The sequence below is a fragment of the Salvelinus sp. IW2-2015 genome, linkage group LG23 (assembly GCF_002910315.2).
Source record: "Salvelinus sp. IW2-2015 linkage group LG23, ASM291031v2, whole genome shotgun sequence".
In the NCBI taxonomy this organism is placed as follows: domain Eukaryota; kingdom Metazoa; phylum Chordata; class Actinopteri; order Salmoniformes; family Salmonidae; genus Salvelinus; species Salvelinus sp. IW2-2015.
Genome location: NC_036863.1, coordinates 14,615,153 through 14,638,381, shown reverse-complemented (window position 1 = coordinate 14,638,381; position 23,229 = coordinate 14,615,153). Strand labels below are relative to the sequence as shown.

Below are 23,229 nucleotides of genomic sequence, written 5' to 3'. Positions count from 1 at the left end.
AGGTATTACATTAGGACACCACATGGAATCATGAGACAAAAAGTATTTGGCGTCTACTTGGTCACACGTATGGTTACAATGGTCTAGTGCCATAAACTACTACTGGAATATCTCCACTCTTCATCAAGGAATGATCCAAGGCTGGACTGCTTTAAAATGTATTAAGGGGGCCTCCCGGGTGGCGCAGTGGTCTAGGGCACTGGATCGCAGTGCTAGCTGCGCCACCAGAGTCTCTGGGTTCGCGCCCAGGCTCTGTCGCAGCCGGCCGCGACCGGGAGGTCCGTGGGGCGACGCACAATTGGCATAGCATCGTCCGGGTTAGGGAGGGTTTTGGCCGGTAGGGATATCCTTGTCTCATCGCGCTCCAGCGACTCCTGTGGCGGGCCGGGCGCAGTGCGCGCTAACCGAGGGGGCCAGGTGCACGGTGTTTCCTCCGACACATTGGTGCGGCTGGCTTCCGGGTTGGAGGCGCGCTGTGTTAAGAAGCAGTGCGGCTTGGTTGGGTTGTGCTTCGGAGGACGCATGGCTTTTGAGAAACTTCGTCTCTCCCGAGCCCGTACGGGAGTTGTAGCGATGAGACAAGATAGTAATTACTAGCGATTGGATACCACGAAAATTGGAGAGAAAATGGGATAACATTTAAAAATAAAAAAATAAAATAAAATAAAAATGTATTAAGGGTATTCTTGAAAATCAATAATTGTCTAGCTATGATAGAGAACTTAGCACAACTCATGAATTAACAGTGCTGCATGGTTCATGACTGTAGAGTTTACTAACCTAACCAGTACAACTATACTTACAAAAGGTCACAATTGCACAATTATCTTATTGAGACTAACCTGGATAAATAAAGGTTAAACTTAAACTATACTACAATCGATCTGCTAGTATAACTCAATCGAAAGTAAAGTGCCACTGTTTACTGTCCCAATGGCTCCATGCCTCCACCACATACTGCTCCACGGAAGTTCCCCCAACAAGTCAATCAGCCACTAATTATACCAGCTAGCTCAGGAATCCAGTGGTCTGTGGGTGACCCTATTTTGGGTACAAACAGAGGCTGGGGGTCAGGGGTAAATTAGCAGAGTGTTTGTCCTGGGAAGGTGGTAAACATTGATTTTGGACCCCCTTTAATTTCAGTTCGCTTCAGCTAGCGACTGGAACGAGCTGCAATAAACACTCAAACTGGACAGTTTTATCTCAATCTCTTCATTCAAAGACAAAGATCAGTGTCCAATCATGGACACTCTTACTGACAGTTGTGGCTGCTTTCCGTGATGTATTGTTGTCTCTACCTTCTTGCCCTTTGTGCGGTTGTCTGTGCCCAATAATGTTTGCACCATGTTTTGTGCTGCTACCATGTTGTGCTGCTGCCATGTTGTGTTGTTACCATGTTGTGTTGTTACCATGTTGATACCAGGCTGTGTTGTCATGTGTTGCGGCCATGCTATGTTGTTGTCTTAGGTCTCTCTTTATGTAGAGTTGTGTTGTCTCTTGTCGTGATGTGTGTTTTGACCTATATATACATATAAATATATATTTTTTTAATCCCAGCCCCCGTCCCCACAGGAGATCTTTGGCCTTTTGGTAGGCCGTCATTGTAAATAAGAATTTGTTCTTAATAACTGACTTGCCTAGTTAAATAAATGTTTAAAAAATATATATATATAATAATAATTCTACACAGCAATCACACGGGCAATCTCAACGTCTCTCGCTTTCTCTCTGGAGCAGGGGTCTGTGGTTACTGCGGGCTTTCCGTGGACCTGAAGGATCATATATTAGCTTGATATCACATTTAAGATCAGCATGGAGGGAGAGAAGAAGTTAATGGGACAGGATGTAGGAGCCACAGAGGGCCTTCCAACCAAGACAACAGAATGTATTCTAAGGCCAGATTTTCACATCCATCTGGCATAGTGTTTTTAAGTACTTGGAAGGCAGCTGTGTGTGGCTTTGGTTCCATCTCAGTATGAGCACACTTGATGCAGCCAATCTAGCCCTTGAGTGGTTTATTAGTTAGTCTGCACACTGCTGAGACTGATACATAGTCTCTTCACTCACATGATCTATAACAGTGGGACCACTCTATAACATGGTACCTCTCTTCATCCTACTGTGCAATTATTTCTGCATGGCATCTTGGAATTTATAACAAGATACGCATGTCCATCTAATTTGAAAGACATCCCCACAGTCTTACCTGCGATATAGAGGGAGGCGTTGCGGCTGGTGGCCTTGCCAGCGCTGTTCCTTGCCATGCACGCGTACACGCCCTCATGTGACTGACTCCGCCTCCCTGGCACCACGCTGAGGAAAAAAAGGCTGCCCTCCGACAGGACGATGGGCCGCGATTGGCTGTCCAGCTTGTCCATCTCCAGGGGCTGGCCATTGCGGAGCCACTCAATGGAGGGCTCGGGTGTGCCGTCGGCGCGGCAGGAGAGGGTGGCGGGGCTGCCTACCTTGACCACCACATCTGAGGGGTGGTGGACAATCCGCGGGGGCACCTCCACCACATCCGTCCTCAGTCTGGAACCTGGAGGGAACAAGAACAGTGGACGGAGGAAAGATGGAGAAATTCAGGTTCTGTCAAAGTAGGCTATTGCGTCTGTTAATTCACAGAAGATCTGACAATAGTTTATTACTATTACTATGCATACTATGCATTTAGCATCGAATGGGGTTCAAGACGATTAAGTCATAGTTGTTTCCCATGAGAAGCAGTAGGCCTATAACTTCCATTGTCAACTAAGTCAAATACATAGGCCTAAAGCTAACAAATAAAACCAGTAGAAAATATCCTGATAAAAATGCAGGTTCTTTCAAGTTCAAGTTGTATTAGTCGTATGTACGGGATACGCATGTATACATCACATTCATCGCTCTACTCCACCTGTTGGCCCCCATTTCTATCAGTCTTGACTTGAGCTATTGCTAGTGAAGGGCAACATTGTATCAAATCAATCAACTGTTGCTAGCAAACTTGTATCAACAACATTATACAGTCTATTCCGGGCCCTCAGAGTTCACCGCTCCAATGAGCTCATACATTTGAAGTCGGAAGTTTACATACACCTTAGCCAAATAAATTTAAACTCAGTTTTTCACAATTCCTGACAATTAATCCTAGTAAAAATGCCCTGTCTTAGGCCAGTTAGGATCACCACTTTATTTTAAGAATGTGAAATGTCTGAATAATAGTAGAGAGAATGATTTATTTCAGCTTTTATTTATTACATCACATTCCCAGTGGGTCAGAAGTTTACATACACTCAATTAGTATTTGGTAGCATTGCCTTTAAATTGTTTAACTTGGGTTAAACGTTTCGGGTAGCCTTCCACACGCTTCCCATTATAAGTTGTGTGAATTTTGGCCCATTCCTCCTGACAGAGCTGGTGTAACTGAGGTTTGCCGGTGTCCTTGCTCACACACGCTTTTTCAGTTCTGCCCACAAATGTTCTATAGGATTGAGGTCAGGGCTTTGTGAGGGGCACTCCAATAACTTGACTTTGTTGTCCTTAAGCCATTTTGCCACAACTTTGGAAGTATGCTTGGGGTCATCGCATTTGGAAGACCCATTTGCGACCAAGCTTTTCTGACTGACGTCTTGAGATGTTGCTTCAATAATCCACATCAATTTCCTAACTCATGATGCCATCTAATTTGTGAAGTGCACCAGTCCCTTCTGCAGCAAAGCACCCCCACACAATGACGCTGCCACCCCCGTGCTTCACGGTTGGGATGGTGTTCTTCAGCTTGCAAGCCTCCCCCTTTTTCCTCCAAACATAACGATGGTCATTATGGCCAAACATGTCTATTTTTGTTTCATCAGACCAGAGGACATTTCTCCAAAAAGCACGATCTTTGTCCCCATGTGCAGTTGCAAACGTAGTCTGGCTTTTTTATGGCGGTTTTGGAGCAGTGGCTTCTTCCTTGCTGAGCGGCCTTTCAGGTTATGTCGATATAGGACTCGTTTTACTGTGGATACAGATACTTTTGTACCTGTTTCCTCCAGCATCTTCACAAGGTGCTTTGCTTGTGTTCTGGGATTGATTTGCACTTTTCGCACCAAAGTACGTTCATCTCTTGGAGACAGAACGCGTCTCCTTCCTGAGCGTATGACAGCTGCGTGGTCCCATGGTGTTTATACTTGCGTACTATTGTTTGTACAGATGAACGTGGTACCTTTCACGAGTTTGGAAATTGCTCCCAAGGATGAACAGATGTGGAGGTCTACAATTTTTTTCTGAGGTCTTGGCTGATTTCTTTTGATTTTCCCATGATGTCAAGCAAAGAGGCACTGAGTTTGAAGGTAGGCCTTGAAATACATCCACAGGTACACCTCCAACTGACTCAAATTATGTAAATTAGCCTGTCAGAAGCTTCTAAAGCCATGACATCATTTTGGGGAATTTTCCAAGCTGTTTAAAGTCACAGTCAACTTAGAGTATTTACACTTCTGACCCACTGGAATTGTGACACAGTGAATTATGAGTGAAATAATCTGTCTGTAAACAATTGTTGGAAAAATGACTTTTGTCATGCACAAAGTAGATGTTCTAATCGACTTGCCAAAACTATAGTTTGTTAACAAGAAATTTGTGGAGTGGTTGAAAAACGTGTTTTAATGACTCCAACCTAAATGTATGTAAACTTCTGACTTCAACTGTATATCCACTGGATATATGGGATCATCAGAACTCAGACATCCCAAATGGCTACTTTCCTAAATTTGCGTGCAGCAGGCCAGGTACTTCTATGCGTGCTCAGACATGCACGTTCCCTAAATATTATCAGAACAGAGAAACCAGACAGAGACATGCTCATTGCTCACATGGAGCATGCCAAACAAAAGACAATAGCAAAATTTACAAAACTCATAAATGATGGTTATTGAAAAAAAACTTACTGGTTTCTCACAAGTGTAGCAGGTTTTGAACTCTGCAAACTACATTTCAACTCCGAGAATGAGAACGGTAAATTATGAATTAATACATGCATTAACTTCTTATGGCTGCAGGGGCAGTATTGAGTAGCTTGGATGAAAGGTGCACAGAGGTGCCCAGAGTAAACGTCCTGCTCCTCATTCATAGTTGCTAATATATGCATATTATTAGTATTTGATAGAAAACACTCTGAAGTTTCTAAAACTGTTTGAATTATGTCTGTGAGTATAACAGAACTCATATGGCAGGCAAAAACCTGAGAAGTTCCACTTCCTGTTTGGATTTTTTCTGAGGCTGCTAGATTTTCAACCAAGCTCCCAATGAAATTACAGCGAGATATGGATGAGTTTTCACTTCCTACGGCTTCCACTAGATGTCAACAGTCAATAGAACTTGGTCTGATGACTCTAATGTGAAGGGGGGCCGAAGGAGACAGGAATGAGTAATCACTGACATGAGGTGACCACGCATTGTACACGTGATAGGCAGCTCCTTTCCATCTCTCAACTGAAGTCAATATAATTCTCCGGTTGGAACGTTATTCAAGATGTATGTTAACAACATTCTTAAGATTGATTCAATACATCGTTTGACATGTTTCTACTGACTGTTACGGAACTTTTGGACATTTCGTCACGTTATAGTGGACGCGCTTTGTGACTTTGGAATTGTTTACCAAABGCGCTAACCAAAGTAGCTAGTTGGACATAAATAACGGACATTATCGAACAAATCAAGCATTTATTGTGGACCTGGGATTCCTAGGACTGCATTCTGATGAAGTTCATCAAAGGTAAGGAAACATTTATCATGTATTTTCTGGTTTCTGTTGACTCCAACATGGCGGCTAATTTGGCTATTGTTCTGAGCGCCGTCTCAGATTATTGCATGATTTGCTTTTTCCGTATAAAAAAAAAAAAATCTGACACAGCGGTTGCATTAAGGAGATGTATATCTATAATTCCATGTGTATAACTTGTATTATCATCTACATTTATGATGAGTATTTCTGTTGCAACGATGTGGCTATGCAAAATCACTTGATGTTTTTGGAACTAGTGAATGTAACACGCCAATGTAAACTCAGATTTTTTGATAGAAATATGAACTTTATCAAACAAAACATGCATGTATTGTGTAACATGAAGTCCTATGAGTGTCATCTGATGAAGATCATCAAAGGTTAGTGATTAATTGTATCTATATTTCTTCTTTTTGTGACTGCTATATTTCGCTGGAAAAATGGCTGTGCATATTGTGGTTTGGTGATGACCTAACATAATCGTTTGTAGTGCTTTTGCTGAAAAGCATATTTGAAATCGGACACTTTGGTGGGATTAACAACAAGATTACCTTTAAAATTATATAAGACACATGTATGTTTGAGGAATTTTAATTATGAGATTTCTGTTGTTTGAATTTGGCGCCCTGCACTTTCACTGGCTGTTGTCATATCGATCCCGTTAGCGGGATGCAGCCATAAGAAGTTAACAGAAATTAATGTAACCAAATGACTGGTATTAACGGTACAATTACTTGGCCTACTGGTGACATACAGTACCAGTCAAAAGTTTGGACACCTACTCATTCCAGGGTTTTTCTTTATTTTTACTATTTTGTATATTGTAGAATAATAGTGAAGACATCAAAACTATGAAAAAACACACATGGAATCATGTAGTAACCAAAAAAAGTGTTAAACAAATCAAAGCATATTTTATATTTGAGATTCTTTTTTTTCACCTTTATTTAACTAGGTAGGCCAGTTGAGAACAAGTTCTCATTACAACTGCGACCTGGCCAAGACAAAGCAGTGCGACAAAAACAACAACACAGAGTTACACATGGGATAAACAAAGGTACAGTCAATAACAAAATATTAAAATATGTGTACAGTGTGTGCAAATTAAGTAAGGAGGTAAGGCAATACATAGGCCATAGTGGCGACATAATTACAATTTAGCAATTAACACTGGAGTGATAGTTGTGCAGATGAGGATGTGCAAGTAGAAATACTGGTGTGCAAAAGAGCAGAAAAACAAACACAAATTTGGGGATGAGGTAGGTAGTTGGTTGGATGGGTTATTTAAAGATGGGCTATGTACAGCTGTAGTGATCGGTAAGCTGCTCTGACAGCTGATGCTTAAAGTTAGTGAGGGAGATGTAAGTCTCCAACTTCAGTGATTTTTGCAATCCGTTCCCGTCATTGGCAGCAGAGAACTGGAAGGAAAGGCGGCCGAAGGAGGAATTGGCTTTGGGGGTGACCAGTGAAATATACCTGCTGGAGCGTGTGCTACGGGTGGGTGCTGCAATGGTGACCAGTGAGCTGAGATAAGGCGGGGCTTTACCTAGCACAGACTTATAGATGACCTGGAGCCAGTGGGTTTGGCGACGAATATGAAGCGAGAGCCAGCCAACGAGAGCATACAGGTCGCAATGGTGGGTAGCATATGGGGCTTTGGTGACAAAACGGATGGCACTGTGATAGACTGCATTAGATTTGCTAAGTAGAGTGTTGGAGGCTATTTTGTAAATGACATCGCCGAAGTCGAGGATCGGTAGATAGTCAGTTTTACGAGGGTATGTTTGGCAGCATTAGTGAAGGAGGCTTTGTTGCGAAATAGGTAGCCGATTCTAGATTTCATTTTGGATTGGAGATGCTTAATATGTGTCTGGAAGGAGAGTTTACAGTCTAGCCAGACACCTAGGTATTTGTAGTTGTCCACATATTCTAAGTCAGAACCGTCCAGAGTAGTGATGCTAGTCGGGCAGGCGGGTGCAGGCAGCGATCGGTTGAAGAGCATGCATTTCGTTTTAATAGCATTTAAGAGCAGATGGAGGCCACGGAAGGAGTGTTGTATGGCATTGAAGCTCGTTTGGAGGTTTGTTATCACCGTGTCCAAAGACAGGCCAGATGTATACAGAAGGGTGTCATCTGCGAAGAGGTGGATCAAAGAATCACCTGCAGCAAGAGTGACATCATTGATATATACAGAGAAAAGAGTCAGCCTGAGGACTGAAGCCTGTGGCACCCCCATAGAGAGTGCCAGAGGTCCGGACAACATTCTTTAAAGTACCCACCCTTTTCCTTGATGACAGCTTTGAACATTCTTGGCATTCTCTCAGCCAGCTTCATGAGGTAGTCACCTGGAAGGTAATCACCTGGAATCCATTTCAATTAACAGGTGTGCCTTGTTAAAAGTTATTTTGTTGAATTTCTTTCCATCTTAATGTGTTTTAGCATATCAGTTGTGTTGTAGGGGTGGTATACAGAAGATAGCCCTATTTGGTAAAAGACCATGTCCATATTATGGCAAGAACAGCTCAAATAAGCAAAGAGGAATGACAGTCCATCATTACTTTAAAACAGTGCAGTCGCAAAAACCATCATGCGCTATGATGAAATTGGCTCTCATGAGGACCGCCACAGGAAAGGAAGACCCAGAGTTACCTCTGCTGAAGAGTTCATTAGAGTTACCAGCCTCAGAAATTGCAGCCCAAATAAATGCTTCACAGAGTTCAAGTAACAGACACATCTCAACATCAACTGTTCAGAGGAGACTGCTTGAATCAAGCCTTCATGGTCGAATTGCTGCAAAGAAACCACTACTAAAGGACACCAATAAGAAGAAAAGACTTGCTTGGGCCAAAAAACATGAGCAATGGACATTATTCATTTTTTTGGTATTTTTCTTAAAACTGCATTGTTGGTTAAGGGCTTGTAAGTAAGCATTTCACAACAGATTACACCTGTTGTAATCAGCGCATGTGACAAATAACATTTAATTTAATTTGATTTGATTACACCGGTGGACATCTGTCCTTTGGTCTGATGACTACAAATGTGAGATTTTTGGTTCCATCCGCCGTGTCTTTGTGAGACACAGAGTAGGTGAACAGATGATCTCCGCATGTGTGGTTCCTACCGTGAGGCATGGAGGAGGTGTGATGGTGCTTTGCTGGTGACACTGTCAGTGATTTATTTAGAATTCAAGGCACACTTAACCAGCATGGCTACCACAGCATTCTGAAGTGATATGCCATCCCATCTGGTATGCACTTAGTGGGACTATCATTTGTTTTTCAACAGGACAATGACCCAACACATCTCCAGGCTGTGTAAGGGCTATTTTTTATATTTTTTCTTTAACCTTTAATTAATTAGGCAAGTCAGTTAAGAACAAATTCTTATTTACAATGACGGCCTACCCCGGCCAAACCCGGACGATGTTGGGCCAATTGTGTGCTGCCCTATTGTGTGCCGCCCTATCAAACAAATTGAGATGGTTTGGGATGAGTTGGACGGCAGAGTAAAGGAAAAGCAGACAACAAGTGCTCAGCAGATGTGGAAACTCATTCAAGACTGTAGGAAAAGCATTCCAGGTAAAGCTAGCTAGCTACAGTATTGTGCAGGCTAGCTCAAATGAACTGCTAATATAGCCACCTTTACATACTGTATAGCTAGTTAGCTATGTGAATTAAATAAATCAGCAGATAGCTACCTAACTTCATATTCGCTAGCTATCTTGTAAATAAATGTAAAACACACACTCCAAATGTATTTGTAGGTAGGTAGCTAGCTAGCTAGCTAACAGAAATGGAAGAGGGTGAAAGGATTAGCAGCTCCAGCTGTCAAATAAGGGAGAGAGTAGGCTACTCTGGATAGGGCAGGTACTTTTGTGTAGTTTCAGTCCTTCGAGAGAAAAACTGAGGACAGAGATAATAGCAACATAATATTCAGTGCTTTCTAATTGCAGTATAATGAAGCCTGTTTCTTTGTGATGTTTTCTGTCCTCAGATACAGAGAGCTGTGAAAGCCTGTCTGCAGATGAAGAGGTCCCAATGAATGTCCCAAGAGCAGTGGTTCTCAAACCTGGTCCTGGAGACCCAAAGAGGTGCACATTTTTGTTTTTGCCATAGCACTACACATCTGGTTCAAATGATCAACTCACCATCAAGCTTCAAGTGATATTTATGTATTAATTTGTGATGCCATCCTTGATATGATCCTTCTGTTGTCACATGCACGTGTGCGCACATGCATCTATCTATCCAATGTTATCATTTGTAATGAGAGATATTTCCCAACCAAGGGACAGGCATGAATTCCTCCACGGTCAGGCCCTCAGAGATGGCACCCTGGACCTTCCCGAAGACAGTCTGATTCCAGGAGCAGAGCACCGGGGATCCCAGCCCCATGTCTTCATGGGAGACGAGCCCTTTCCGTGCCGGAGAAAACTCATGCGGCACCCTCCTGAAGCGAGCATCTGCAGGAGGAACATGGTCTTCAACTACTGCCTCTCCCGAGCCAGGCTGACCGCCGAGTGCACCTTCCGCATTCTTGCGTCCCAGTGGCGGAGGTACCAACGAGTCATCGGGGTCCACACTACTAACGCAGAGGCGTGTGAAGGCTACCTGTGTCCTGCATACTGTAACTTCATGAGGATGGTCACGAGGACCAGGAGGGGACCTGCAGCTCACTGCTGTGTGCTAGAGGAGATGTCTGCTGCTCTGCAGGATGATGCCAGGATGGGGGCCTACAACGCAGCACGGGAGGCAATCCCTGTGCGGGAGACCTTCACCTCCTACTTCTACGAGGAGGGTGCTGTTTCCCAGGCAACATCTTGCGCGATAGACTACACTATGCACAACCAAAGGCTCTTTTAAGAGCCACGCACATTGCAATAAGAGTATTCTTCCATTTACTTAACAATTCCCAGTTTCTCTCCCTTTGATTTCTACTTCTCAGGTTAGGATACAGTTCAAAACAGGCTTTTTTACGAGTTACCCATATTGAAAAAATGTAGAACACTAAGACACCCTACAACCCACACCTGCATCAATCTGATGGATTGATTGTGTTCTGCAGTAAGAAGGCTCAGGTGTATAACTGTGTGGGCTGTGGCTCCTTCTACCAAAGAATAGGCAAGAGGACCAACCATGGAGAATAGTAAGGCACTCCATTATTTCTGTTAACATAACTATGCTATATGTGACCTGAGCCAACTCCTCGTGCTTACCGTGGGGAGCGTGTAACTGGTCAGGCACCATGTTGTGCAGAGATGCGCACGGGGTCTCCAGTTCGCATTCATAGCCCGGTGCGCTCTATTCCAGCTCCTCGCATTTGCCGGGCTAGAATGGGCATCCAGCCAGGACGGATGGTGCCGGCTCAGCGCTCCTGGTCTCCAGTAAACCTCCTTGGACCAGGATATCCTGCGCCAGCTCTGCGTACTGTGTCCCCAGTGCGTCCTGTGCTAGGGCCCCGCACTTGCCGGGCTCAAGTGAGCATCCAGCCAGGACGCATTGTGCCAGCTCTATGCTCCAGATCTCCAGTGCGCCTCCACAGTCCAGTATGTCCTGTGCCTCCTCCCCGCACTCGCCCTGAGGTGCGTGTCCCCAGCCCGGTACCACCAGTGCCGGCACCACGCATCAGACCTCCAGTGCGCCTCCACAGTCCAGTACGTCCTGTGCCTCCTCTCCGCACTCACTCTGAGATGCGTGTCATCAACCCGGTACCACCAGTTCCGGCACCACGCATCACGCCTCCAGTGCGCTTCCACAGTCCAGTACGGCCTGTGCCTCTTCCCGGTACCACCAGTTCCGGCGACAGTTCCCAGTCCAGAGCTTCCGGCGACAGTTCCCAGTCCAGAGCTTCCGGCGACAGTTCCCAGTCCAGAGATTCAGGCAACAATTCCCAGTCCAGAGCTTCCGGCGATAGTAGCCAGTCCAGAGCTTCCGGCGACGTTTCACAGTCCGGAACCTCAAACGACGGGCCACAGTACGGAACCTCCACCGACGGGCCACAGTCCGGAGCCTCCAGCGGCGATCCCCAGTCCGGAGCCTCCAGCGGCGATCCCCAGTCCGAAGCCTCCAGCGTCGATCCCCAGTCTGGAGCCTCCAGCGACGATCACCAGTCCGGAGCCTCCAGCGACGATCCCCAGTCCGGAGCCTCCAGCGACGAGCCTCCAGCGACGATCTCCAGTCCGGAGCCTCCAGAGGCGATCACCAGTCCGGAGCCTCCAGCGACGATCCCCAGTCCGGAGCCTCCAGCGATCCCCACAAGGTATGACTCCAAACACCCAAAAAAGGCTACTCTCCTTGATGTTATCCTCACAAATAATCCTGATAGGTATCAGTCTGGTGTTTTCTATAATGACCTTAGTGATCACTGATTTACAGTCTGTGTTCACAATGGCTGCTCAGTGAAACGACCTGTCCTGATTTGTCATAGATGCTTGCTAAAAAACTTTAATGAGCAAGCCTTCCTTCATGAACTGGCCTCTGTAAAATGGTATAGAATCAGCTTGATCCCCTCTGTCGATGACGCTTGGACCTTCTTTTTTATATTTTCAGTGGTATTATTAACAAACACACCCTCATAAAGAAAATGTGAATTAAAAACTGGTTCAGCCCCTGGTTCGACCGTGATCTTGCAGAGTTACTCCACCTTAAGATTTACATTTGACGAAAGGCTCGGCACATGCATACTCAGGCTGACTGGCTATCGTTCAGGCAAATGAGAAATAAGTGCACTCAGGCCATCCGGAAGGCCAAAGTTAGTTACTTTAAGGAAACGTTCTCTCTCTGTCGGTCTAACCCCAAGAAGTTCTGGAAAATGGTTAAAGAGAATAAACCCTCCCCCTCACAGCTGCCCATGTCCCTTAATGTTGATGATGTGGTTGTTACTGACAAGAAGCAAATGACTGAGCTCTTTAATCACCACTTCATTAAGTCAGGATTCCTATTTGACTCAGCCATCCCTCCTTTCCCATCCAACATTTCCTCATCTCCCACCCTTTCTAATGCGACTATCCCGCTACAAAGTTTCTCCCTGCAGGCAGTGACTGAGTCCGAGGTGCTAAAGAAGCTCCTTAAACTTGACCCCAAAAACACATCTGGGTCAGATGGAGACCCTTTCTTCTTTAAGGTTGCTGCCTCTATCATCACCAAACCTGCCTCTCCTTTCTGGGGAGGTTCCCATTGCTTGGAAGGCAGCCACAGTTTGTCCTTTATTTCTGGCTTTCTTGATGTCTATAGTATTCTCTCGGGTATGCAATCTGGTTTCCACCCAGGTTATGGATGTGTCACTGCAACCTTAAAGGTCCTCAATGATGTCACCATTGCCCTTGATTCTATGCAATATTGTGCTGCTATTTTTATTGACTTGGCCAAAGCTTTTGATACGGTAGACCATTCCATTCTTGTGGGCCGGCTAAGGAGTATTGATGTCTCTTAGGGGTCTTTGGCCTGGTTTGCTAACTACCTCTCTCAAAGAGTGCAGTGTATAAAGTCAGAAAATCTGCTATCTCAGCCACTGCCTGTCCCCAAGGCTCGATCCTAGGCCCCACGCTCTTCTCAATTTACATCAACAACATAGCTCAGGCAGTGTCATCTCCATTTATATGCAGATGATACAGTCTTATACTCAGCTGGCCCCTCCCTGGATTTTGTGTTAAATGCTCTACAACAAAGCTTTCTTAGTGTCCAACAAGCTTTCTCTACCCTTAACCTTGTTCTGAACACCTCCAAAACAAAGGTCATGTGGTTTGGTAAGAAGAATGCCCCTATGCCCACAGGTGTTATTACTACCTCTGAGGGTTTAGAGCTTGAGGTAGTCACCTCATACAAGTACTTGGGAGTATGGCTAGACGGTGCACTGTCCTTCTCTCAGCACATATCAAAGCTGGAGGCTAAAGTTAAATCTAGACTTGGTTTCCTCTATCATAATTGCTCCTCTTTCACCCCAGCTGCCAAACTAACCCTGATTCAGATGACCATCCTACCCATGCTAGATTACGGAGACATCATTTATAGATTGGCAGGTAAGGGTGCTCTCGAGCAGCTAGATGTTCTTTACAATTCGGCCATCAGATTTGCCCCCAATGCTCCTTATAGGACACATCACTGTACTCTATACTCCTCTATAAATTGGTCATCTCTGTATACCCGTCGCAAGACCCACTGGTTGATGCTTATTTATAAAACCCTCTTAGGCCTCACTCCCACCTATCTGAGATATCTACTGCAGCCCTCATCCTCCACATACAACACCCGTTCTGCCAGTCACATTCTGTTAAAGGTCCCCAAAGCACACACATCCCCGGGTCGCTCCTCTTTTCAGTTCGCTGCAGTTAGCGACTGGAATGAGCTGCAACAAACACTCAAACTGGACAGTTTTATCTCAATCTCTTCATTCAAAGACTCAATCATGGACACTCTTATTGACAGGTGTGGGTGCTTTGTGTGATGTGTTGTTGTCTCTACCTTCTTGCCCTGTGTGCTGTTGTCTGTGCCCAATAATGTTTGTACCATGTTTTGTGCTGCTATCATGTTTTGTTGCTAGCATGTTGTTGTTGTTATGTTGCTACCATGCTGTGTTGTCATGTGTTGCTGCCTTGCTATGTTGTCGTCTTCGGTCTCTCTTTATGGAGTGTTGTGTTGTCTCTCTTGTTGTGATGTGTGTTTTGTCCTATTGTCACACCCTGACCTTAGAGAGCCTTTTTTATGTCTCTTTTTGGTTTGATCAGGGTGTGATTTTGGTGGGCATTCTATGTCCTTTCTTGCTTTGATTTTGTGTTTCTTTGTGTTTTTCCCACCTGTGATTGTGGGTAGTTGTCTTTGTTAGGGGCACTATAGCCCTCGGAAGCTTCACGGTTGTTTATTTTGTTTCTTGTTTTGTTGGCGACATTCTAAAAATAAATGAACGCTAACCACGCTGCACTTTGGTCCACTTCTTTCGACGGCCGTGACAGAACTACCCCCCACCAAAGGACCAAGCAGTGTGGCCGGGAGGAGCAGCTCTTTCTGGAGGAATGGACATGGGAGGAGGTATTGGAAGGCAAGGGACCCTGGGCACAGGCTGGTGAATTTCGCCGTCCTAAGGAGGAACTGGAAGCAGCTAAAGCAGAGCGGCGATGCTATGAGGAGTTGGCACAGCGGAGCAAGCACGAGAGGCAGCCCCCCAAAACATTTTGGGGGGGGCACACGGGGAGAGTGGCAGAGTCAGGGTATAGACCTGAGCCAACTCCCCGTGCTTACCGTAAGGAGCGCACTGAAGACACCGTGTTATACGGTAAAGCGCACGGTGTCTTCAGTGCGCTCTCATAGCCCGGTGCGCTATATTCCAGCTCCCTGCATCGGCCGGGCTGGAGTGGGCATCCAGCCAGGACGGATGGTGCCGGCTCAGCGCATCTGGCCTCTTCGGTCCAGGATATCCTGCGCCGGCTCTGCACACTGTGTCGCCGGTGCGTGTCCACAGCCCAGTACGTCCTGTGCCAGCACCCCGCAGTTGCTGGGCTAGGGTGAGCATCCAGCCAGGACGGGTTGTGCCAGCTCTGCTCTCCAAGCCTCCAGTGATGATCCATGGCACGAAGCCTCTAGTGATGATCCATGGCACGAAGCATCCAGTGATGATCCATGGCACGAAGCCTCCAGTGACGATCCATGGCAGGGAGCCTCCAGCGACGGCCTCCAGTCCGGAGCCTCCAGCGATGGCCTCCAGTCCGGAGCCTCCAACGACGGTCCCCAGTCCGGGGCCCGCAACGAGGGTCCCCAGTCCGGGGTCGGCGACGAGGGTCCCCGCACCAGAGGCACCATCAAAGTGGGGTGAGCCAGAGGTGGAGCGGGGTCTACGTCCCGCACCAGAGCCGCCACCGCGGAAAGATGCCCACCCAGACCCTCCCCTATAGGTTCAGGTTTTGCGGCCGGAGTCCGCGCCTTTGGGGGGGGTACTGTCACGCCCCGACCTTAGAGAGCCTTTTTTATGACTCTTTTTGGTTTGGTCAGGGTGTGATTTGGGTGGGCATTCTATGTCCTTTATTTCTATGATTTTGTGTTTCTATGTTTTGGCCGGGTATGGTTCTCAATCGGGGACAGCTGTTTATCGTTGTCTCTGATTGGGAATCATACTTAGGCAGCCCTTTTTCCCACCTGTGATTTTGGGTAGTTGTCTTTGTTAGGGCCACTATAGCCCTTGTAAGCTTCACGGTCGTTTTTGTTATTTCTTGTTTTGTTGGCGACATTTTACTCAAATAAAAAGAAAATGTACGCTCACCACGCTGCACTTTGGTCTCCTTCCGACAACGGCCGTGACACCTATATTTATATTGTATGAATTTTGAATCCCAGGCCCCCGTCCCCGCAGGAGGCCTTTTTCCTTTTGGTAGGCCGTCATTGTAAATAAGAATTTGTTCTTAACTGACTTGCCTAGTTAAATAAAGGTTAAATAAAATTTTGTGCAAGGCGGTATTGAATGTGTCAATGTCCGTCACCTTGATTACTCAAATTTCTCTCGACCTGTGCACCTACGTTGTAAACTTTCATTCATAGGCTAGGTTGTAGCAACCTCATGATGGGTATAGGGAAATTTTGAGTATCATGTAGTAGCCTAACCTATTGATGTTACGTTGAGCTGGGTGAATGGAATATGAATGACAGTCATCCAATATGCTGCAATAGAAATAAGGCCATGTTCATAACAATAACAATTGTCCTCCCTCATCTTTAAATGGCACCGACCGCCACTGATGTGAGTGTGTGTGTCTGTTTTTCAGTATAAAGTACTTGTAGCCACTCAGTGTGGACACTGTGGACCCCAGGTGGGGACAATGCCCCAGGTGTCAACAATTCCCTTATTGAATGGAAATGTCAAAACATGTCAATCACATGGGCCAATGGGAGGGACTTGGGAGGATGATACCCTATTGATTCTAAGGCTTAATTGCAGATATATACTATTGGATAAAAATCACAAACTTTGGCCATTGAGCTGCGATGGGCTATATGTGCCTGTGTTGATTTTCATATTAAAATATTGCAACTAGAACAGCTATCTGATGGATGCTTTCATCATGCATGAGAGGACATGCTTTCAAAGACTGTCAACATCTTTTTCATAGGTTTTCAGATGTAATTTGCAACACTAGGCTAGCCATAGGCCTACTCCTGATCATAGGATAAGACAATCTTGTCTGTGGCTTGCCATGTAAAGTCTAACATCTCAACATCCTACAATAATTTTTTGAAAATCGAATATTACATTTTTATATGTTAATTATTTTCAAAATCTCTGGAATTCTCTAAATCTTTCCTAAATTGTCACTTCCATATTGATTAGAATAACAATAGTGTGTCACACAGATGGGCTGACTTGGCAGGTGCTGTAGGTTAGATCAAGTGTTAATTATTTACTAAACAACAAAGTGCCATTGAAAAGTAGGAAAATGAAATGTAAAAATACATTTGTTCCTCTCTTGTTGAAAAAAAATGGGGATTAAAAAAATCAGTAACAGGAGAGAACTATATTCACAATTGGTCATACAGATAAGCCTAAAGTCTGGCTTTAAAAAGCTAAGCCTGTCAATAAACAAATGGTGGCTCTGATACCACTGGAATCTATGTTTGTAAACTGTTGTTGAGATAAAGTTATTTTTTTGAGAGAGAAACTTCTGTTGAGAATGAGTTCAATTCATTCAATACCTCACAAACCAGGCAACAATAACCCAGCCAACATAGGCTACAACTACGGTATTACACACTTTATTTATTTCATTGATAGCAATAATGACAATTAAAATAACACTACATGCATGATCAGATATGGCATACAATCGATGTTTAACATAGATAGGCCTACATTACATATATCATATCAAAATAAAAGCCTTACCTGCAAGGTTGCCAAGAGTTGCGAAAAATACCAACAGTCTTGTAAACACCTGTTCCGTCATTTTAAATGTTAGGTCACCAAAACACAGCATGTAAACAAATTCTTATTGCATCGTTGACCTATTTGGTGCATATTATTTCACTTGAGGACGTTCGTTTCCTTTAAACTTTTACGCACGAACCACATTTCAATTTGAGGAATTTCTTATCAAGATTGAATAAAATGGTTCAGATATTTCAATGTTTGTTTCGTTTGCCATTCCGCCACACAAGACTACCGCTTTATCTAGATCCAACAAAGCGCCAACGCAATTAGGAACAGTCCCTAGTGACTATGATGCGAACAGAATTGAGGTAGGCGAAGCGGCAACAAGTCACCGCTTTAAAAAAGCGACACTCCCACGTTTTAACTCCCTGGCTGGAAATTACTTTAATCGCATGAGGGGCTTATGCCACCGTTTTATCACCAACACCTGCTAAGCATTACAAACATAAATGTCAAGAAATAAAAAGGACTGCCACTGCATACATAGGCTATACAAGATATATTGTGGTCCTCTTTGAACATAAATTGTTTCCTGAAACGCAATAATAAGATAATTTGCTTCTGGGGCACTTTAAAGCCTACCTTATTCGTTTACATTTATTTACATGTTCCCTTACATGTTCCCTTACATGTTCCCCAGCAATATTGATCCTCATAAGCTATATTGGTTGCCTATATGTTTGGTTTCCTGCATTCTTAGAACGCTTATAATACAAACAGCCATGTAGACTGGTCTTCAATTTCCATGTTTTTCTTTAAAAACTATTTGTAGCAGCAGTTCTGTCAACCCTACATGGAGAGGCAGGAAATGTGGAGGCTCCATGTCTCTAAACAATAGATGTAAATGAAATGATCTCATCTCTCATGAACTGAAGAGATTTTACAGTTCTTGCAATCATGCCATATCTCATGGTTTATCATTGCATTATTTCATCTAAACTGAAAAGATGTTGCACAACAAGGAATTGGAAATGCAAGGAATTGTTTTGTAGAGAGAAGCAATCACAATAATATCTGCTAATATCAACAGCCTTATTTTTCAACTGAATTTAAATTACTTATGGAGAGGTTTGACTTGCTCTAGCCTACAGATTCATGCAGAGTAGCCCTAAAGAATAACATATGCATTCAAATGTTCTTTTAGTATTTAGAGTTTTAATTGAGACAAAATGGATCTCTCTTTTTTCCATCCTGCTACAAATCCACTCGGATGTCATCACCAAGTGATACATTACAGCAGAAACAACAAGGAGGTCCTGCTAGAGCATAGCTGTGAAGAGAAAAGAAAAACAACTTCAGGAGCTAATAGTTACTTATCCCAATTACCCAAGATCCCCTGTGCAAACAGGGCTGTTGGAGGGAGAGAAGAGAGATTAAAGGGGGAAACTGCCACTGGTAGTTAATTTCCTCCCAATAACCACATAGATAAAGTATTGTTTGGTGAACCTGCCATTGTGTCGGTCTAGAAAGGCCCAGTCGAGGTGATTTTTTTTTTTATATTGATCCAAGAACTCGGGCTAGATGGCCTTGGCATTGGCCAGATTTCAGCCATGAACAAAAGGTTTAGAGAGGCTGAAGGAAGATGGCTGGCCCTAAACACAATGCATGGAATGGTGGTGGGTTAAAGATGTGCTGAGGGATGGCTTTAAAATTGACCTCTTTTAATTTTATGAAGTCTCAAATGTCAAGGAGGTGTTGGAATGGGTGAGAGAGATGAATGGAATGAGATGAATAATGTGTAAAAAATAGGGACTTAATGCTAAAAGCTTTTGAAGTGTTTTGTATTTTATTTCAAACAAGCTAGAAATATATATACTGTACTTGCAACAGGTGCCATTTAAGATGAGGATGATACTTTTTTCATGAGCATGGCCTTATTTCTATTACAGCATATTGGATGACTGTCATTCATATTCCATTCACAGAGCTCAATGTAACATCAATAGGTTTAGGCTACTACATGATACTAACATTTTCACTATACTCATGAGGTTGCTCCAACCTAGCCTAAGAATGAAAGTTTACAATGTAGATGCACAGATGGAGAGAAAATTGGAGAAATCAAGGTGACAGACAGTGACACATTCAATACCGCCTTGCACACTTTTGCCAGCATCTAGCTGATCTAGGGTGTAATCATTAGGCCAACAGTTGCAAACAAGAGTTTCTATTGGACAAATTCATGTATGTTTTTCCCAGTTTCATTTAATTTAAGAAATGTTTTTCAACAGAATAGGAGGAATGAATACACCCCTGATCACACGCAAAGACAGTTCACTTTCATAGTAGCCACATACAAACAGCATGAACATTTGGCTCGTTGTATAATTCCTTTTCGCATCTATGCACTCCTTTCTTCTCACGTTTACCCTTCGCTTGTGGACTTCAGTGAAAACCAGGTCAATGATCACAAAAAGTAATTAGATTGAGGATATATTATTGTTTCATCAAAGGTACACTGTAAATCCCAATGTGCTGTTATTACTCAAAACCTTTGTGGAAACCCGTTGCACTACCATATCAGAGTACAGTTACTTGAAGTGATTTTGTAGGGGGTCCAGATTTGAGTTGTGTCAGGTTAAACATTTTGAGTAAGTCAAGAAATGCTTGAAGTACATTGATCTTTAAGCTCATTGTTAATTACATGCTAAACTTAGTGTCTTGAATGCTAAACAGGTGTGTTAAGAAATTGTTAATATTGTTGATCGAACTTAGAATAAAAACATTTTGTAACTCAATATTTTTTGTGACACAAACATAAAAAAATATTTTCATGCTGCTGCTAATAACACATTAGTAGATTAATTTCTAAACATGAAGAGATTCCAAGTCATCTGTTTGAGCAACAATTGTTCCTTAAAACAAGTTGAAAGAAGAACGACATTCCAAACTTTTTGGCTGCAGTTTGAGGTTTTCAACAATATTGATGCAAATACAGCAACAAGAGTCAACTCCGGTGAATCTGACCCAAGTCATCTCATACTGGTTTTCCATCAATCGTCCAATACATTTTTCAGTGTTTTCAATCTTTAAAGATGTCACGCATTGGTCCTCACACTGGGACACATGCTGAGTGCAATGTTTCTTATAACAGCTTGGGGCAGGCATAGCGGTCTCAGGCTACGATTAAATAATACACCAAACATGCAAATGACAACCTTAAATAATTAATATATAACTGATAATTTTTCATATGTATTTAACTTTTCATTAGTAATTGGTTAGAAAATATGTATGCATATTGACCAACATTAATTTGACTTTGTATGCAAACTTGATGTCTTTCTGTACTATTATATAATAAGTCAATAGATTATAAAATATAAAATATATTACTTAGTCAGTAATGCATTATAAATTAAGACACCGAATTGCATTATTAATGAATTATGTAGCCTAACTCCACAACTTCTATCCTGCAATGAACTGCTCCAAATATGGATATAGCAGAACATGGAGAACTGTCTGGGCTAATAGCATCAGCACTCCACAACTCCATTGAACTCATCAATCATTCTTTGCTATGGTACAGGTTTCCCTCAAAAGATGTCTGAGGGAGGTCAGGGGGAAGGAAGGGGGGTGCTTACCTTTTCTCCGGTGTGGCTTGTCCCTGTGTGGCCGATGCTGCCGGTGCTCCAATCGATGACGGTCATGCTCCTTGACCGGTGTCTTTGACCCCTCGGCCAGTCCCGGCTCAGGTATACAGGTGCATTGGCACTGACACTGGCGTGACCCTTCCGCCCAGGTATAGAGCCAGGTCACCCAGAGCAGCCACCTGCCAACTTGCATCTTCTAGTCTCCGCGTCTTCCCTATCTGGATGACACAGCTCTACACTGAAGCTCCTAGCCTAAGGCACCATGCCTTACCATGGTAGACTTTGAGCCCAAACAGGCACAACTCAACTAGTCTCTCCCCCTGACAACTCTTGGACCTCCCTGCGTTAAATTATTGGAGATTGTTATAAAGAATGTTTTTTCTTTATATTTCTTCCACCCCAGCTTTTGTGATGCCCTTCCCTCCCTCTTTCTTTTTTGCCTCTCTCCTTGCTCTCTCACTCTCACCCTCCTCTTTCTCTGTGCTTCTTTTTTCTTTGGGGGGTAAAAGAAGTTGGGGGGGAACAATGATTGAAAAACAAGTTTCAGGCCCCATGCTGGGAGACGAGGGCAGGGAAGGGGACCAAATGGGTCCTGTCTTCTCCAACAACATCTGTGTCATTCGTTCTGCACGGAGCGGGGGGAACGAAAACAAGGCCTGGAGGGGGAGGAAGAGGGGAAACAAGTTTGGGCAGGGGGTGGGGAGATACAGAGAAGCCTGTTTCACCTAAGCTATACTGAACAAAAACATAAATGCAACATGTAACTATTTCAAAGATTTTACTGAGTTACAGTTCATATAAAGAAATCAGTCAATTTAAATAAATTCATTAGGCCCTTATCTATGGATTGCACATGACTGGGAATACAGATATACATCTGTTCGTCACAGATACCTTAAAAAAGGTAGGGCCGTGGATCAGAAAACCAGTCAGTATCTGGTGTGACCACCATTTGCCTCATGCAGCATGACACATCTCATTCTCATGGAGTTGATCAGGCTGTTGATTGTGGCCTGTGGAATGTTTTTGGATATTGGCGGGAACTGAACACGCCGTCATACACGTCAATCCAGAGCATCCCAAACATGCTCAATGGGTGCCATGTCTGGTGAGTATGCAGGCCAATGGAAGAACTGAGACCTTTTCAGCTTCCAGGAATTGCGTACAGATCCTTGCGATATTGGGCCGTGTATTATCATGCTGAAGCATGAAGTGATGGCGGCAGATGAATGGCACGACAATGGGCCTCAGGTTCTCATCACGGTATTTCTGTGCATTCAAATTGCCATCGATAAAATGCAATTGTGTTTGTTGTCCGTTGCGTATGCCTGCCCATACCATAACCCCGTCGCCACCATGGGGCACTCTGTTCACAACGTTGACATCAGCAAACCCCTCACCCACACAATGCCATACACATGGTCTGCAGTTGTGAGGTTGGTTGGACGTACTGCCACATTCTCTAAAACGTTGTTGGAGGCGGCTTATGGTAGAGAAATGAACATTCAATTCTCTGGGAACCGCTCTGGTGAACATTCCTGCAGTCTGCATGCCAATTGCACACTTTCGCAAAACTTGAGACATCTGTGGCATTGTGTTGTGTGATAAAACTGCACATTTTAGAGTGGCTTTTTATTGTCCACAGCACAAGGTGCACCTGATCATGCTGTTTAATTCGCTTCTTGATATGCCACACCTGTCAGGTGGATGGATTATCTTGGCAAAGGAGAAATGCTCACTAACAGGGATATAAACACATTTGTGCACAAAATTCAAGTAATAAAGCTTTTTGTGCGTATGGTAAATTTCTGGAATCTTTTATTTCATCTCATGAAACATGGCACCAACATTTTACATGTTGTTTATATTTTTGTTCAGTGTAGATCAGTTCCATTAATAAAGTGTCTACCAGCTGACTGATCACGTCCAGCACAATACCACTTTCTCCACTCCATCAATGGAATTTGATAT

General features: G+C 43.8%; 1 protein-coding gene across 1 annotated transcript in view; it reads right to left on the bottom strand.

Moving 5' to 3' along the window:
- The window catches only part of LOC111951022 (roundabout homolog 4-like), a 43,152-nt gene extending 21,421 nt beyond the window's left edge, over positions 1–21,731 (bottom strand). The window contains 2 exon segments of the mRNA XM_023968988.2: positions 2,207–2,539; positions 21,250–21,731. Coding sequence (XP_023824756.1) covers positions 2,207–2,539; positions 21,250–21,451 — 535 coding nt within the window. The 5' untranslated portion in view covers positions 21,452–21,731.
- Positions 21,732–23,229: the final 1,498 nt, after the last annotated feature.